Raw genomic sequence first — 17968 nt, forward strand, 5'->3', positions numbered from 1 at the left:
CTTCTGGGATTATGTAAATCCAGACAAGTCAACTGGTGACACCTCTCTTAATAGAATGAGATTATCTCGGCTTTTTTTTTCTCCTTCACAGAAGAAGAAAGTAGCACAATTTAAACACTCTGGTCATTAAAAGAAGACCCCTCCTCCAGCATGTAAAATCTGTGGCAACAAGCCTGTTTCCATTTGCTTCTCCCAGATATTCTCTCCCCAAAAGGAACTACGACATGGTACAATTTTGCATTTTTAACTGTATGAATTAGGCATTCTTCATAAATAACAGCTATGTGCTATACACAGGAGCTCCTTTTTATTAGGGACACAGTAATGAACAATGAGCAATGTGTTCTATTATTCTTTGTCAAATCACAAAATGCTACATTAGAATAACTGTGCTGGTCAATGTAATATAGTAGATTAAATTCAACTTCTGTGGAAAAACCACTGTAAAACAGCATGATAAGAAGGCTATAAAAAATTTAATTTTACTCCAAACTCCATCACAAAAAAAATGGTGTGAAAAGTAATTTTGCATAATCAGTACACGCCATCTGGAACAATTAACCAAGTTCTATAGAACTATGAGGATCAGTCATATCTGCTTATTAAAGATCAGAAATTATACAAGTAATAAATCCTTGAAAAAACTAAGCGTACTCCCGCCTGTCAACGCTATTTTAACTTCAAATACTGAAGAACGCCTGATAAGGCTGAAAAGAAGAGATTAATATATGCAAATTACATCCAGCATTTAAAATCCCCACAACTGTCTCCGGTTTTCTGTCCCTTATTGCTGGCTTTATGTTTTATTCATACACCAACTCACCTGTCACTTCATAAGCTATAATATTATGGGGGTATTATTAAACAGCATAAAGCCGTGCTTTAATTGGAAAGCTTCATTGCATTTTCCAATTATTTGGAGTAAATTAAAAGCAGATGCACATAGTTTAATAAGGAGTCTAATATCAGTTCCGGGAAATCAAAATTCATTGTCATTACTAGGTCGTGATAGTTTTGCAAACTGTACTCAATTTCAGAGGTTTTCAAAAGAAAATCTGTCTATGCAATCTGTTAATTGTCATTCGGTTAATAACTGTTTAAATATCCCAACTACACAGCAGCTTCCTATTAAAAAATATTAAACTATGGGGTTTATGCAAGGAAACAAATCGTGCGAGCCACTCCCGGGCTGGGCTGGGCTTTTCAGACTTGCCAGTTCCCCATAAAACAACGGAGGCCCGGAGACACCCACCCACACAGCAGCTTCCCGGGACGGGAGGACAAAGGACAGTGGTTCTGTACTCTGAGCACCAGGGATTGCAGCACGATCAGACAGCTCTCGGTGGGAAAGGGCAGAAGCTGTATTATAAACTGTGCTTCCAGAGGTCCACGCTACTCAGCAAAAAATTAGCTTCCGAAGTTTTAATTGGTCCACCTAAAATAAATCCTAAAATAATCCTAAAATAAAATAAATAAAATTCAATGAGTGAATTAACGGATTCAGGATGCAAACATGGGCAAATCAAAGAAGGCAAACGTCGTGAGCAATTTGTTTTTAAAAAACTGACCCCTGAAGGGCCGTCCCTCACTGGTTCATGACCCGGGAGTGGAGTGTCCCCAAGGCCCTGCAGGGGCTGCCACGGTGCCTACAAGTGGAATGAACCGCCAGACAAAGGACTATATTCCAAGCGGTTACGGATGTAAAGAATGAAATCTTAAAGGTTACTCTTCCTGAAGAATCCTGCTCACGGCTGTAGTAGTATTAGAACTCCGCAGCTACAAGTTGCACACACACAAATATGTGTAGTTAAAGCATTTACAAATGAAAAGTCACAGGAATACTCAAACCAGTACACGTAACCTTTTCATTTTTATACCAAGTGACAGACTTTTTCAAATCCTAGGTGTGTAAATTATAATAGGACAAGCAGTAATTGACTTTTAAACTCCACCCACTGCGAGGGCTACAATTAATCTGTTTTTAGCATAAAAACTGCTGCTCTGCAAAGTTCATAACTTGTAGGCTCTTTTCCCCAATCCAATTAAAACCTAAGAGTCTTTCTAAAAGGTAACAGCACAGAATTTATGCTTCACCTCCCGGTTCAAAGGGCATAGAGGCTAACACCCCAATCATTCAAGGGCAAGCCCCCCCCAGACCAGAGAGGACACCAAATGCTTGAACGTGAGAGAGCCTTTTGGCAAAACAACCAGAAACTATGCTCAAAGATGAAGATAAAAGCAATTCTTGTGCAGTGATCCAAAAAATAGCATCTCTCTCTCTTTTTTCCCAAAATTACCTGTTTTAATAAAGTAGACACACTGTGCCAACTGAACCATTTAATTATCTGCAAAAATGATGAATCAAAACAATAGTTTGCAAAAATAAATGACTAACCTCTGATTAAAATGTCTGTCCTCATTAAATCCAAATAAAAGATACAATATCTTTTAAAAAAAATGTAGTCTGAAGAAAGGAGCAGTCCCTTAGCATCGATAGATACCCTGGCTTCCTCCCCTAAGATGGGGACATCTAAGAAAGTTGTTTAAACTGTTCTCCCAAACCCCAAGAAAGATCGTCTTCAGTGCATGGTGTGTCCTGTGGCTGCCGAGCCAGCCCTCGGCACAAGCCCTGGAGCCGGCACCCGGCCTGGCAGCAGCTCTGGAGCGCAGCGAAGCCTTCATGATGTGCTCGGTGGGTGGCGTGACTCTCATGGACCCTGAAAGCAAGTCCTGGCTCACAGTTACGTAAGGACTCTGGCTCAAGGGTCCTGGGATGACAGGGGCAGGAAAGAAAGAGCCACAAACCAAAAGGCAAAGAAGAAAGAAGTCAAAGTGTTTAGAGGGCTGAGCACGGATATGCTCCTTTCTCAGTCGGAGCTGATTCGATGAGAAGGGAAGGGGAAAACTGGAGGCTCATTTAAATGTTGAGATGTTCTCTTTTAAATTGTTTTACCCAGTAACAAACTTACATCTCATGCAATTACCCATTTCTGAGCTAGGATGGGGGGTTGGTCTTATATGACACCAAGAAGCCCCCTGAACTGGGCAGGGTCCCTCCAGGTGTGAGCTGTGAGTTCTCCTCTGGCCCTGCCTAGTGGACCAGCTGCCCCTCCTGATGGTATTTTAGGCGGGGTGGAGGTGGGGGTCTTACTGCAGGTGACTAAGCCCAGCGCTCCCTGGAACGACAGTGTCTGCGACAGCCATTCAGCTGCCATCTCTGCGGGGCCCGCTCAGCACAAGGCACTTCACATCCATGATCCCTAATCCTCAAGATTCAGAAGAGGAGACGAATGAAATGTTACACAAATTGTCCAAAGTCACGCAGCTGGGAAGGGCGGATACAAAGGGTGGATTTCAAGAAGCAATCCGACGACCAATATCACCGAGCGCCTCCCGCGGGCCGGGCCCTGCTTGGACGCACACCAGTGAATGGGGCGCGTGGTCCTAACCTCCTGGGACGGACCCTGGACTCCAGCAGAGAACTGAGCACTGAACAAGACGTCGTAACGAAAGACAGGTCGCCCTTATTAGAACCGGGAAACCCGTCAGACGGCCAAAGCTTACAAGCAGCATGAATAGCCAAGAGGCTTACGGCCGAAGAAGCTGCCCACGCTGGGCCTATACAAGGTCCAACCACCTTTGGCAGAAGAAGGGTGAGGAGGGCCTGTGTAATTCGTGAGCCAAAGGACCCCCTGACAGGAGTGACACTGACATTTTGTTAGCACAGGGCATATGTAAGGTAAACACAGGAGGCAACGGAACAGAAAGATGGGTGCGTTTATGGCCTCCAGATAGGAGGCGATTAAGTGCTTCTAAGCGTGTCACCAGGAGCAATGCTTGGGGCCAACGAGGCACGCTTTCCTCTCTCCTTCAACATTATGGACGTTGCCTCGCCAGTGGATCATGAGATCGTTCACACTGTGAAACAAGCCAGGCGCGAGAAACTGCTCTAAACAAAGGATCTCAAGCTTGGAGGACAGTTCTGCCTCACTCACCGTCTGAGACGATCGAAACACAAATCTGAGGAGTAAGGAGCCTCGTTCTCCGGGGTGTGTGATAAATACATCCTGTCCAAACCCTAGGCTGGAGCAGTGAAGACTGTGTTTTTAAACATAAAAGGTTAAGACCACCACCGGCCATTTATAAAAAGAGGGAAGAAAGCATTGGGTATTCAGGACACAAACACCAACTGCACAAAAATGGATGGATTCAGGTATTCTGTCCAGAGGGAAGGTGGCTTCACTGCTACAAAACAGATCAGACTGTCTTTTGTCCTAATGTTAGCAGTTAAATGCATTCGTCCTGACATCCTGTGTGACGGACAGAGAGGATAACTCCTGATCTCATCACCGAATTCCGTACAGCCATCCAACCTCTCCCTGAGTTCTGCCGACGCCCACACCTTTACTCACTAAGTTTAAAGACGCTCACCTAGAAGCTGATCCCCTGTGACTACCGTCATAAGTCAGCCAGGCTGGAGCCTGGGAGCTGGGCCACGCGGGAGAGCAGGAGAACCTAGGCAGTGGGGCCAGCAGGACGGGAGCTGCGACCAGGAGCTCAGGAGAGGGTCGCACAGGGTCTGGAATGGCTCAGTGACCTCAGCAGAGGCTGGCACCTTAGGAGGCCCAATCTAGAGAACGAAGCTTCAAAGCGGATGGCACTGAGGTGACTGTCAGTTCAAATAAGAGGCCTATTGTGGGCAGGGTCCGGGAAGTTGGGACAGGGCAAGAAGACGCCTACACTTCAGTCCCAAGGTGTGAAATGGTCTGTTTGCGCTGCCCACTGCCACCACAGGGCTGATGGAAGGCCACAGCAAGGGGACATCCAGGTGCCCAGAGCTCCGCACCCCACCCCACCCCCCGACAAAGGTCTCCGTCTCTGACACAAGACCAGCAGTAGCCTTGCCTACTGATGGAGAGGAGGTTCCTTGAAGCATCTGGAGTATTCCCTTTCCTGGTTGGAAAAGAATCTGAGAAGGGGTGGGAGGGAGGTGCTGTGGAATAATTACAATCATAATCAACACATCTATAGCACCTTCCACGTACCAGGCACGGTTCTAATCTTCACTACAAACCACTGCCATTCCCATTTAACAGACAAGGAAACTGAGGCCCAGAAAGGTGAACCCGCTTGCCTAAGGTCACTCAGCTTCAAGTGAGGGGCTGTGTGCTCACCTCTTCACCGTTCTGCCCAGCAATGGCCAATAGGAGCCACACCGCTCTTGGCAGTGCCCTGCGGACTGGGGGGTCATTGCCAGTCAAGGATCAAAGGCCTCACTCTGATGCGGTCCCAGAGATGAGGGGCCGGGGACCATCTGAGGTTGAAACAACACTGAGACCTAATAAACCGTGAGCCACTCTGGGTGTGTGGGTCCTTCCAACTTCAGTTGACAAAGGCAGGGAAATGGTCCACAGCCAGAAGGAGCGTCCTCCAGGCGGGGGCTGGGAACTTAGGGTCTGGATGGGCTTGAATCTCAGCCCTCCCGCTCACTGGCAGTGTAACTGGGGGCAAATCACTCTCTCAAACCTCAATTTCTCCACCTGTAAAATAAAGATACTTATTTTATGCGGCTTGAAACAAGGCTTGAACGTAGGAACTCAGCAACGCTGGCAGCTGTGCTGTATCTGTAAAATAGGGACAGTAGTGGTAACAGTACAAATCCTGAAGGTTTTCTTGGCAAGGATTTGTTGGGAACGCATGGAAAGGGCTTACTCCAGAGTCTGTACACAGTAAGTGCTAGAAGAAGGCTAGGTATTATTAAAATAAATGAATGCAATCCATTTTAATAAAAGCAAAAACAACTTCAGCTCCCTCAATGTGTTTAAAGAATTTCCCTTAATTGTATCATTTCCCCCTCTCAGCTGACAGTCTATTATTGCGACACAGGGAGAGACAGAGATAGAAAAAGGAACAAAGGGCTAATCCGATATAAGCTGCTCCTAGGCAGGAGTGTTCGGTAAACCTGACGACTTCATTCGCCCCAGAGAAAACCTCTGAAGAAGTGCTAAGAGCAGATGAAGAGCTGGGATTAAGCGTCTTCCCTTTGTTTTCAGCATTTCTCTGGCTAGGCCTTCAGAAAGGACCACAATCACGCTGCCTGCCAGGAAGGGAATTACGATGGGGAAATGGAGGCATATTTCTGCTTAAAAACTAGACAAAGAAGGTAAGCATGCAGGGAGAAAGGTGTCAGAAAGTTGGTTTTTCTCTAACTGTCCGTGTCTGGGAAGTTTATAGTCAAGACAGCGTTTGGATGGAATTTCTCTGAAGTCTGGAGTAAGTACACATTTGCTAGTAACAACTCAGGTATCCCAACCCGAAAAACACACAGGCTCCTTCCCACACAACCCCAGCCCTGGGAGGTGGGTGTTACCACCCCTACCTTAGATACTAGACAGTGGTTGACACAGAGGAAACTTCCAAAAAGTATTAGCTGAACTACAGTTACATTTGAATCACTGATGTTGTTATTACAATTACTGATGTCGAGAGACGTGGGCATTTAGATCCAGAAACGCGTGGTGCCGAGCCTGCCATCACTGGGCTAGCCAGCAGGAGAGGCTGGGCCTGCACCCGGCTCTTCCCACTGCCTCTCCGCTGCCTCACTCGAGGATTTAAGAGGGGGACGTGGCCCATTAAACCAACGCCGCCTACACTCCGCCGTGCCTAAAAACCGAAGCGAGACTGAAGGCACAGCAGGGCGTGGCCACCTTTTAAGAGCACTGAAGTATCTGTCACCTAATAATATTTTTATTTTTCACGATGACGAAACTGGAAGAAGTCGTAACTTTCTCCTGCCGGTGGAGCACAGGAAAAGCAGAAATGAAGGCCTGGAGCGGAAGGCGGCCAGCCCAGCAGCACTTTTCCTCCAAAGACACCAAAGGCACGTTGGAAGATTTTATGGAAAGTCGCCAGCTCACTCTGCCAAGGGCGTCTTTCCTTCCTGCCCTCAAGCCAGCATCCTGTCACCTTCCCGAGAAGGGTTCATGGGCTGCCTGGCACGGAGAGCTGCCAACGTCTAAGTGACGATGCGTGACAGTGGGCCTCGGTTTCCAGGGGGTGCCGAGCCGAGCCCTGCCAGAGCCTTTGCTGCAAGTTTCTCTGGCCTGAGGAAGATGTTTTCGCTGAGCACTCAGAGCGCTCTGACTGCTGAGAAGTAAAATCTCACAGATAAAATCATACAAGGGAGCGCGGGGCCAAGATGAGCCAGTGTGTCCTGAGCGGCAATCCTCATCCAACCTTTGGGCTCCGACTCTGATCACAGCCCTGCAGGGGAGGCGAGTAGGGAGGGAAGTGACGTTCCCGCACTGCCTCCTGATTTATAACACACTCTTCTATATCCTGGATCCTCTCAGCAATCCTGGGAAGCTAGTGGGCGGTTACTGTATTATTTTCCAGGGGTGAATAACTAGCATTGAGTGACCTGCCCAGGGTAACGTAACGCAGGGCCCTTGCACAGCTCCAGCCAGGAGCCATTCACGTGCGTCGTGCAGTGCGGCCATTCACAGTGGCTCTGTGCGATGGCCCCACGTGCTTCTGACCCCAAACGCCCCGTCAGTCACATGCTGAACCTTCTTCCCCACGCTTCCCTCGAAGAGGGAACACGGGGCCTGGCACACGGCAGCGCTGTCTGCTGAATGAACAGGGAAGTGAACAGTCGTTCTGGTCTCTTTGCCTTTAATTACAACCGCATGGATTCAAAAAGGATTGAAGACAGCCTCCATCGTCTCTTCTAAACATAGCCTCTGCTGCCTCAGAGTGCTCCCAGGTGAGATCGCTCTAACACAAAGCAGTGTGGGAGGAGACCAGCAGCCCCAACTGGAAGGGACGCAGACAAGCTTCATGAAGAGGTAGTGTAGGAGCAGGGCTTCAAGCATGGGTCAGCAGAGGAAAGGAGAAGAGACGATGGGGCCACCTGGGCCACGGGACTGGCAGGGGCAGATGCACAGAAAGACACAAAGATGAGGACACGGGGAGCGACCTCGGCTGCTGGGCACAGAGGAAGGGACGCCGGACAGGTGGAGACTGGCCACTGACAGCCCCAACGCCAGGCAGGTGAGGTATGAAAGAACGCAAGGTCTGATCTGAGAGGCTGTGCTTTGGGGACATGAGTCTGCCACCTGGGCAACTGGACTGAGGACTGATAAGCCAGGTCCAGGAAGTGCGAGGCACCAACACCTGGTACCTGCCGGGCCCGAGCCCAGCCAGCCCCGTAAGCGGGGACACAGGAGAACACCAGAGGACCATGCCTGATGCTCAGGTCCAGAAGATGCGCCGGGGGAACTGGACATGGCTCTGGACCTCATCTGTCGTAAGGTGACCCAGAGCCCAGCCAAGGGGTTTCAGGGTCTCTCTCCGCAAAATCCTAGCAGAGGCACTTGCAGAGCGGAGCACCTCGAGTTCCCAAGTGCCCTGCGTGTCTGCCCGCACAAACCGTTCATTAACTCCAGTGACCACGGTGGCTGTATGAAAGCACGTCCAATTAGCCAGGCCTCCATGAATATTTGCACTCTTGAATCTTTCGCATTTCGAAAGGGTTAAAGCTTATTATTAGCATATAATTTACAGTCCTTTCTCCCAGGAAAGGAATAATGCACAGTAAATGCCACATTCATTTTAATAATACATGTTACAGTCTGTGCCCAACATCTGCACAAAGGTAAAGGAGACAGATTTTTTTGACGTGTCCCACTCTGCCATCTAAACACAGGCTTTTTGTTTCTTAAGTGACGGAAGGTTTAATCAAGAAAGCAGGCAATTCATCAATCGAAACAAGGCAGCGTGTGAGCGCCTGACAGCACACACATGGTTGTGTACAGAGCAAACCTGGCCACCTGTCACCCGCACCTTTACGTCAGGATGTACAGATACACTATGCAATAAAGTGCCCACCCACTCCCATTCATTTCTGCTTTTTCTTATTCTATTTTCCTTTTTTGTCAGGGCAGGAATAGATGGATAGGCAAGGGACGCAATGGCTGTTAGAGGGGATGATAAAAATTTATATGTCTTTAAAAGGACTTATTTCCTCCTTGACTTGAGCACCGTTATTATAAATATTTTTTCACTTCGTTGAGGAATTTTCCCCATATGCTATAATCTGGGCCTGCATCAAACTGACGTTCCTCCCGCGGATCCCTGCCACCCTCCCACGTGCTCACCCCCCACCTCTCCAACCAGTCCTAGGTGAGTCTGAAAATCCTCATCGGAGGATAAAGGAAAGGAGGGGTCTGAAGTTCAAGGCCACAAAAGCCGCGTGAACATGTCCATTAATGACAGAGGCCACAGGGGTACCTGCGAATGCAGAGGGCGATTCACATTACTCCGGGGCTCCCACTAGAAGCTGGCGGCCCTTCCCCTCCTATGAGGTTGTCAACCCAATCGCAGGCTGACACTCACCCACATGCATGGGAAAAGGAGAAACACACACACACACACACACACACACACACACACACACACACTCACTCCCCATGCAAACTCTGCAGCATAAACGTGACATGTGGAGCAGCTGTCTGTTAGAACACCTTACACAGAAAAGAACAGCATTTCTCACACACCCTATTGTTTTAGTCCTTTGGTCTCTTCATTTTCTGACCCGGCAGTGCTTTATGACCATGACAGTATTAAGTTTATTTCCGATATTCCAGGTGAGATTTTTTTTTTCCTAATTAAAAGACAGAAATAATGTAATCATCAGAAATGAAAGGAAAATATGTTTGCAGTTGTTGGGTATGCTGCAGATGAGTTTTTAAATGATCACACTGTGAAATATACAGATTTTCTTTCATAATAAGATGAAGGGCTGATGGCAGAAATTTTATCCAGTTGGATGAAATATATAAATCATGAATTTCATAATACTGATAATTAAATGTCCATCTTCCAATTTAAATGAGGACTAGATTAAAACTGCATGGAGAAGGCTGATATTCAGAAATCATTAATTATTTTTAATTGCTTTGCGCTTTCCCGGTCTGATGTCAGAGTTACACGGCTCGTACGGGGTTCTGTGTTTCAGATAAAATTCTCCTTCTCTCTGCACGAGTGTCGTGGCTGAACTGCTGGCCGATGGACTCCAGCTTGTCCACTCTCACACGCTTCCTGATGTCAAACATCTTGAAAAGGGACTGGTTTTTAAGAGGCAACAGCTGTGCAGGGCAATAAGCTGGCTTTTCCAGCAATCAAAAAACAAAAGCAGAAACAAAAACAGAAACAAAAAAAAACCTGAAGAAAACAGAAAAACTAAAGGCAAGGTGACCACAGCCCCTGTCTGCCGGGTCGGTTCCAGGTTCCGGCTTTGTCCTGATGCAACTCTGTGCCCCTTTCACTCTCAAAAGTGACGAAGTGGAAAATAAGTCACGTGGTCAGCCTGGTGCTGACGGACAGATGAAGATGTCAGGCGCTAAAAGGTGCTTCCCTGCACCACGAGGCCTCAGCGCATTTCTGCACGTGGCTCATCCTGAAACTGTGGGCTGAGCTGGAGATGTTTGGTTTTATTACATGCTGGTTTTAATATGCCTCTGCTTTATTACTGTACTAATCTATACGACTGTGTCAGTTTTTTTCAAAACGGAGAAAAACAAGTTCTTTGGTAAAAATTCTTTACATGGCGCTATAAATCAGTTTATAACCACCACAAAAACAAGACTCTTACAGCGTAGTGTCCCATACCTACTGTCACCTGTTCCTTAAGTAAAACCTGCCTCGTGGCTGACAAGACATTCCTAGGTTGGAAAAAACAATCCTGGTGCCTCTGGGCTGAGCTGCTTGTTACAGGGACCCTCGGCACAGGTGGCCCTCAGGTTGGACAGGACGTTGGGGATCTCCCCTTTCCTGACGTCCCCCGAGGTCCCCAGCCTCTAAGGCACAGGACACCCAGCACAAGAGCATTTCTTAAAGAAACATCTTACTCAACTTCCAAACATTTTAGGGGTTCAAACATGAGTGGATCTGCCTCACACGGGCATACAGTCTGTCCTTATCAAACTCACGGAAAGGCGGCTGTTCCCAGCACCTTACAGGGCCCTCTGTACGAAGAAAAATTCACAAAAGGAATAGTTAGGCTCTCCTCGAACAACCAGCTTATTTTTAGGTTGTCCGTAAGGAACTGTTGACTCAGAACCAAATCCAGAATCTCTGCTTCATGCAAAGCCTCACCCACAGCTGCACCCTACTTTGCTATCCTGTATTTTCATTCACTCCTACTTTTCCCCTTCCGTTTTCACTTTGTTACATGCATTTTTGCAGCTACCTTAAATCTTTCTGGAATAGGTGGAAGAGAAATGAGCAAACGGTCAGACACCTAAACATCTAAAAAAATTATAAGGAAACAAAAAGGGAGGATACCATCATCTGGGACTAAAGTAAAAGATGTTCAGGAGAGAGAAGATATTCTTTAAAAGAAAACTAACAGCCACTAAAAGTTCTGACAAGGAAACTTAGGAACTGGGGCTTTGGGACAGAATCTAGAGAAATCAACATGGCCCTGCAGCAAGTCCTCCCAGGAGAAGATCTTAAGGGCGTGTAACTGAGGGAGACACACCGATAAGAACATCGCCAGGAAAGAATGAGCCCATGAGCTGCCACTTATCACAAGTAAGGACAATTTAAACAGTGGTTTGCCAACCCTACTATATGCAGGTTACAGAGTGAGACAAACCAGGTGCCCACCATTTTATTTCATCTACTCTTTCAAAGAAAACCATCCTCAAACCCTAAGGAGTGAATAACATGGTGATGGGGAATTTGAGGGGCAAGAAAGGTGAGCAGCCTGGTGCTTTCAAGCTCAGTCGGTGTCTGGGGGGCCACTGGGCACAAAAGATAAGTCAGTGGTCTCTGAGGAACATCAGTGGACAGGAGGTTCCAGGGGACTGAACAACAGAAAAAAATCATGTCCTCAAAAAGGGATAATAAGACAGTTATTGATCTGTGGCCTGGAAGTGATATCCACTAGAATTTGAAAGCATATGATGAGTCAAAAGACTTGTGAGCACTCAGAAAAGACGGTGATCACTGGAATCTGCAAGGCTTCCCAAGAGCGTGACAAGTTAACATCGGTCCTATGTTGTTTCTTCTTTCGAGCGCAATATGTGCGATCACAGAAAAAGGAGACACCGCAAAGAAACAGAAAGGAGAGCAGGAAAATCCAGTGAAAACCACTATAAACACCTTGGCATGTACCTTCCCAGACCTTTAGATATACTTCTTAAAACGAGATCACACTGCACGTCCTGGCTGTCACTTAACAGCATTCATGCACATCTTTTTATCTAAATCAGAACTGTTTCTGATGCTTGAAAAGTTAAGGCCACTGTATGGATGTTTCATAATTTAACCACTTGCTTTTATTTTAGACATTTATGATATCCACCCCCCCACCCCTTTTTTGGGTATTATATTTAAAAAGCAGCAGTGCTCGCCCTTGTGGATAAATCTTTTTGCACATCTTGTATTTTCCAGAAGAAATTCCTGGAAGAGGAGGTGTGAGGATCAAAGGTGTGCTTCATGGCCATTCTGATGAGGGTACAAGATGGCAGAGAAGGGAATAAGCTTCTCAGGATTTCAGCACGATGTTCCTCACCCCAATCCTGTGGGCAAGAGAGAACTACCCACTGGCTGGACAGTGCAGAACAGTCGGCATGCAATGCTGACGGGACGCGTGGTACCCCAGATGGCTGGAGGGATATGAACATACCGTAAGACAGCCCCGCTGAACACGGGAGCACCGCGCAGAGATGGGCTGGGCTGCTCAGAGATGGTGGCCCAGACACTATAGGGTTGGAGCAGCAAATCAGGACGATCACCTGCCCCGGAGGTCATAGAGGGTACTCCCAGGCAAGGCAGACACTAGGCTAAATGCTTTCCTTCCTCCCCACTTCCTTCCACAACCATTTCACGAGCACCTCTGTGTGCTGGGGACAGAGCTACATGCTGTGTCCACCGGTCTCTCAGCAGCTCTGAGCAGTGTCTCTCCCTCTGCAGGCAGGACAGGGATGAACTGTCTCAGTGAAAGGTACAGAAGGAATATAAGCCCTTGGGAAAACAGGTATGCCCTTGGGAAAACACTTAAAAGTATATATTACTTTAATAACCATACGTACCAATTAAATGTGGGCTGCTCTTCAAACTTCTAATAACATTGTTTGGAAACCTACGTATCTTAGGAAGGGACCGCAAGCAAGGGGCGCAGTGATCAGATGGTTTCAGGAATGAACCAGAGTCGGCCAGGAGTTCGCACCAAAGGCTCAGTGCCTGACGCCCGCTGCGAACGTGTGCCAGAGCTGCTTCGGGAGGAGAACAGTTTGGGGATTCGTTCCACTACCAGCAGAGCGCCAGACATCATGGCTTTGGGCACTGTGCACGGGCTGGGGGCTGGGGCACATGCTGCCTTGACTGTTTTTGGAGTGAACCACTGAAACCTTAACTTCGCAATACCAAACTGAGACATGCCACTCAGTGCCAGATACTGTTGGAACGGGGCGGGGGCGTGGTTTCTGCTCCCTTTTAGCCAGAATGGCTCGCAGGCAGGCTGCCGCTGGGCAGGCCTCCCAGCTGCATGCACCACGACTGCGCAGTGTTGAGTCTGCCGGCCTTACGGAGCCCGCGGGTCCCGCAGGGCACGCCTGGCGGCATCACAACAAAGCAGTCCTGGACCCTGGCGGGGCACCCTGGTGCTGCCACCACCAAGGAGGCCCGAGCTGCCTGCTGCCCTGGGCCACAGCCTCGACTACCTCTGTTTGGAAGATAAAATCCAATTGACTGCCACTTACGCAAACGTAACAGGAAGTTTCTGAATGGCTTCCCCTGCGTCTTGAGACTGTTACCTCGGTATTGCTAAACTAACAGCTGAAATGAACCCAGACAACACCTCATCAAAGCCGCGGGGCGAGGAAGCAGTGGCCCAGAGGCAGACAGGAACATTCCTGCCAAACCAGAGGAGATTTCACTCTGTGGGCCCTTCTCTGCAGAAACGTCAACAGCTGGGAAAGCCATCAGAGAATCCAGGTACGGTGGGGGCAGCCGAACCCTGTGGCTGGAAAAAGATTTGCGAGCTGGAGGGGAAAAAAGTCATCTGCTGTGACTGAGCTCTCCTCATGTGCATTGGGAACGGGGCCGCCCTGCTGGATTTCACAGACCTATTTTGCACCACTCTGCCACCAGGCATCTGGGGAAATATTCAGCTTTTCTACAAAATAGGTCATCTTTCCACACTTGTTATGCTCCTTGTCGACTCTGCTGAAATAGCCAGCGCACAAAAGAAATTCTCCCTGGAGATGCTTCTCTTCGACAACACGTTCCCGCTGCCCTGGGGAGCTTGGCTCCTGGAGAAAAGCCAGGATGAGGGCTTTGAGAACATCCCCGTCCTTCCCCTTCCCCTTCCCCAGCAGGAGCGCCACCCAGAAATGGAACGACTGGCCTTTGCTTATACTTCCAAACCTATTAGGGCGTGATCATAACAAGAAAAACTAATACTGACACGAATTATACCATTGTTCTATTTCATCTGTTTAGTAACCTGAAGTTGCAATTTTTAGAAAAAAGATTACCTTTCAAATAACCGATTCATTATGGTACATGAATGAATGCCATGTTCCCGTGTTCAAAACATCACTCACCATTAAGGGTATGTGCTGGTAAGTGGTACCGATTTGCCATTTCCCCCTTATATACAAACGCCCCCCAACTGGAGGCCCCGTATAATCAGAGTCAAGTTTGTGGGTCTCCTCAGCTCTTAGCAAGTCACCTGCCCTGCCAGGCACCTAATGAATCTCAATTCTGTAATAAGGCTTGTAAGTTTTTTGAAAAAGGAAACCAGGACTGACCAAGTTCCTGCCAAGGTAACACTATCCATTTCAGGGCCGAGTTCAGAAATCACAGACTCATACGATGGGGCCGGGGGTGGGGGAGACGCCAGCGCACCCGCTGGTCACAGACCTGGCTTTGAGAAATGAGCGATGAGGACAGACGTGGATACGGAGGGCAGGCGGCACCAGGCCTCAGGTCTGCGGGGTCCCCAGTCCCCGCGGGGAATCTGCCCTGGATCTGGTAGGTGAACGATGTGGTGACTATTCTCTGGAAACCTCCCTTCAAGCTTGTGAAATCCACGCATTGTTTTTCATCATTAGTTTCAAAACATGCTGAGGATCTGGCCCTTCACTAAGCGCTACGGCGACACAGAGGAAAGGGAAGGCCTGGTCCCTGCAGGGAACAGGCCCCCTGCAGGGGTAAAAAGAGAGGTAAGACACACAGATGCCGTTAGCAGCCAGGAAGCACGTAGAGGGAGGCGGTGCCTGGGACACAGACGCGCTAAATCGCTGGCCCTTCGCAGCGGCCGCACGTACCTGATATGGCATACAGATTGGAGTGCTGGTACCCATAGTCAGCCCGAGTGCTGTTCCTGCCTCGGAAGGTAGCAGGGAGCGTGAGAGAGATGTGCCTGAGAAAGACAGAGGAGAAAAAGGAGGTTACAGGGTGCACGGAGCAGTCCCCAAGGCTCAGAAAGCACAGGCGCCACCAATAGCCCACAGAGCCCGGGAAGCGGGCAGTCCTGGGACCTCCGCCTTCTCAAGCAGGACTTGAGCTGCCCCACCAGCTCGAGCCACCCTAGGAACTCAGAAGTTTCCAGACATCAGTGGCCACTTTTTTCCATATAGCGAAGGACATTCAAGAGGAAGAAAGGGTTTCCCAAGCCTTAAGTGACGTGGCAGGTGCCCCAAGGAAGTGGGTGATTTAATCTTGATCTCTACCCACTGGGCAAAGTGCACCAGTGGGACCAGGATGCTCAGCTCTGAGTGCAGGACTTGGTTTGCCCTGTTGTCTTGGTCCCATTCCCCATCCAGTGGCTTCCACTCCTGTCCCGCGGGGCTGTGGAGGGTCACAGCCCAGGAAGCACTTTGTGAACGAAGGCGTTAGGTGTTATTACCACGTGTGTCCAGGAAACGAACGCCCACTGAGAACCACAATGGCACGTTCCCCTGAACTGCTGTGTCCGCACGTCCCCCTCAGGTGGGAGCACACAGTAGGTGCTCAGAAAGTACCTTCCATCGACCCAGCTCGTCTTTTATGGCGCAGGCGTTGGCCATTAAGGCCCACGCTGCCCACACATAAGCAGGTATCGATCAAAACACATAATCCACTTGTCGCGTTCATCAGCTGCCTTTAGTGAATGCCGAGAAGAAAGGTTACGACGATAGGAAAACCATTTAAAACCCAACAGGTCTGGGGGACAAAAGCAACACAACTGCCTCTTCGTGGTGTGACTGGGGGTTGGTTTGAAGTAGCTCAGTAGCCTGAGCTCTAGTCACACACAGTCATTTCTAAAACGGAAGAGGGGTGGGTAATGATCACATAAAGAAAGCTCACGTTCTACATGCTGCCCTTGCCACACAACAAACGCGTGACCTCCCAGAATGACTCTGGGCGGGGCCTGTTCCCACAGGCCCCCGGAGGAGCTAACATCTGTGCCACCGGCTGGCTGGCTGGACCAGGGAGTGGGGCCTTGCTGAGCGTGAGTCCTGTGTCCACGGCTCAATCCTGATGAACTGAGGATGCAGAGGTGAGCTACCCCCTGCAAGGAGCTCTCAGGCTGGGGGGACAACGGAGCAGGAACAAGCCACTGTGCGACAGGACACGTGCTCGGAGGAGAATAAAAACCACGTGCTGAGTGAGCACGAAAGCAGGCGGGTGGGGCTTCCGGGGACACTGCCTCAGAGGAGGTTGCCGGTCTTACAGGAGGAGACAGGAGCAACGGCAGTCAGGGAGAGCTGACTCTGCTGCAGGGTAAGGCTGCCTGCGGGAGACAAAGCCGGGGCCAGACCGACAGGACACCAAACGCCGCACCAAGGGCTCATCCGCTTGGACGAAGGTTCTCACGCTCCGTTCTGCGCGTCACAGCACAGATGCAGGCACTACTGCTAACCATACAGACTCACAGTCCCAGCTCCGGGGAGTCTGGTTCAGTGGGCCTTGGGTGCAGCCCAGAAATCTCTCTGACAAGCCCCAGCAGTGCCTCTGAAGACAGGCCGCGTTCGGGAACCCTGGGAGGGAGAGGAGCAGCTGCAGAGGGATTTGACGCAGTTGATCGATGCCTCTGACCACAGCACTTAGTCAATGAAGCTGAGCAAACAGAAGAATGAGTTACTGACTGTGGTTGTGGGTGAGCAGAGCTAAGATGGTGACAGGCGACCCTGCAGAGCGGGCTCGCCCTGAGCTGGGCCCCGGCGTCTACAGATTCCAGGGTTCTCTCGTGGCCCCGCACATCGCCCCCGCAAGGCAGGTACAGGGCCCGGTGCAAAACCATTGGGGGACCTGTCAAATGTCATTAAGAATTTCAAGATGGCGACAGCGGAGGCGGAGCGTTAAACCGAGCGCGGGGGCCCTCCTGAGCGCGGGGCCCCGTGCGATGCACTGGCCGCACACCCGAGAAGCTGGCCGGGGGCAGGTGTCGGCACTACACCCACTGTACACCGAGGGCTTTTCCAGGAGCCGGGAAAGAACCCACACTCCGAGACTGCTGTGCCCCGAGAGCCCTAAGAAGGTGCATCCCTCCTAACTAAGGACACGGAACATCTGCGCGGTGCGGCAGCCGCTCCAGGAAGCTCGCAGAGGAGGTGGCGTGTTGGCTGAAGCTCGGACGACAGGTGCACCTGGGTGACTGCACAGAGGGCCTCCTCCTTGGATGAGAAGACAGGGTCAGCCCAGCCATTCAGCTGTCAGAGATGGTTGAGCAAGCCGTGGCCCACATCAACCCAGATGGGTGGGGGAGGGGGGACTCGGGGCGGCAGGACAGGCAGGGTCCCTGCTTTTGCAGAGCTCACCCTGCAGCGGGGGACACAAACACGTCCATGAAGTTACAGGAGCAGCGGCTGACGCAGGGCAAGCAGGAAGACTGTCTGCACTCCCCCGAGGAAGTGCTGTTCCGGTGGGGAACTGGCGGTGGGCAGGGTTGGCGGGGTGAGGCAGGGAGGGT

The 17968-nt window shown here is 49.8% G+C and overlaps 1 protein-coding gene across 5 annotated transcripts in view; it reads right to left on the reverse strand.

Annotated features, from left to right (window-relative positions):
- The window catches only part of MVB12B (multivesicular body subunit 12B), a 176853-nt gene that overhangs the window by 62667 nt on the left and 96218 nt on the right, over positions 1–17968 (reverse strand). For 4 of the 5 annotated variants that reach the window (XM_027104855.1, XM_027104850.1, XM_027104851.1 and 1 more), the window contains one exon: positions 15342–15436. In XM_027104855.1, the coding sequence (XP_026960656.1) occupies positions 15342–15436 (95 nt within the window). Of the gene's footprint in view, positions 1–1486; positions 14322–15341; positions 15437–17968 lie in introns of those variants that run through there. The other variant, XM_027104853.1, reaches the window with a different exon arrangement.

This window comes from Aethalodelphis obliquidens, unplaced genomic scaffold (assembly GCF_003676395.1).
Source record: "Aethalodelphis obliquidens isolate GAN/ISIS:26980383/991018 unplaced genomic scaffold, ASM367639v1 scaffold7, whole genome shotgun sequence".
NCBI classification, from domain to species: domain Eukaryota; kingdom Metazoa; phylum Chordata; class Mammalia; order Artiodactyla; family Delphinidae; genus Aethalodelphis; species Aethalodelphis obliquidens.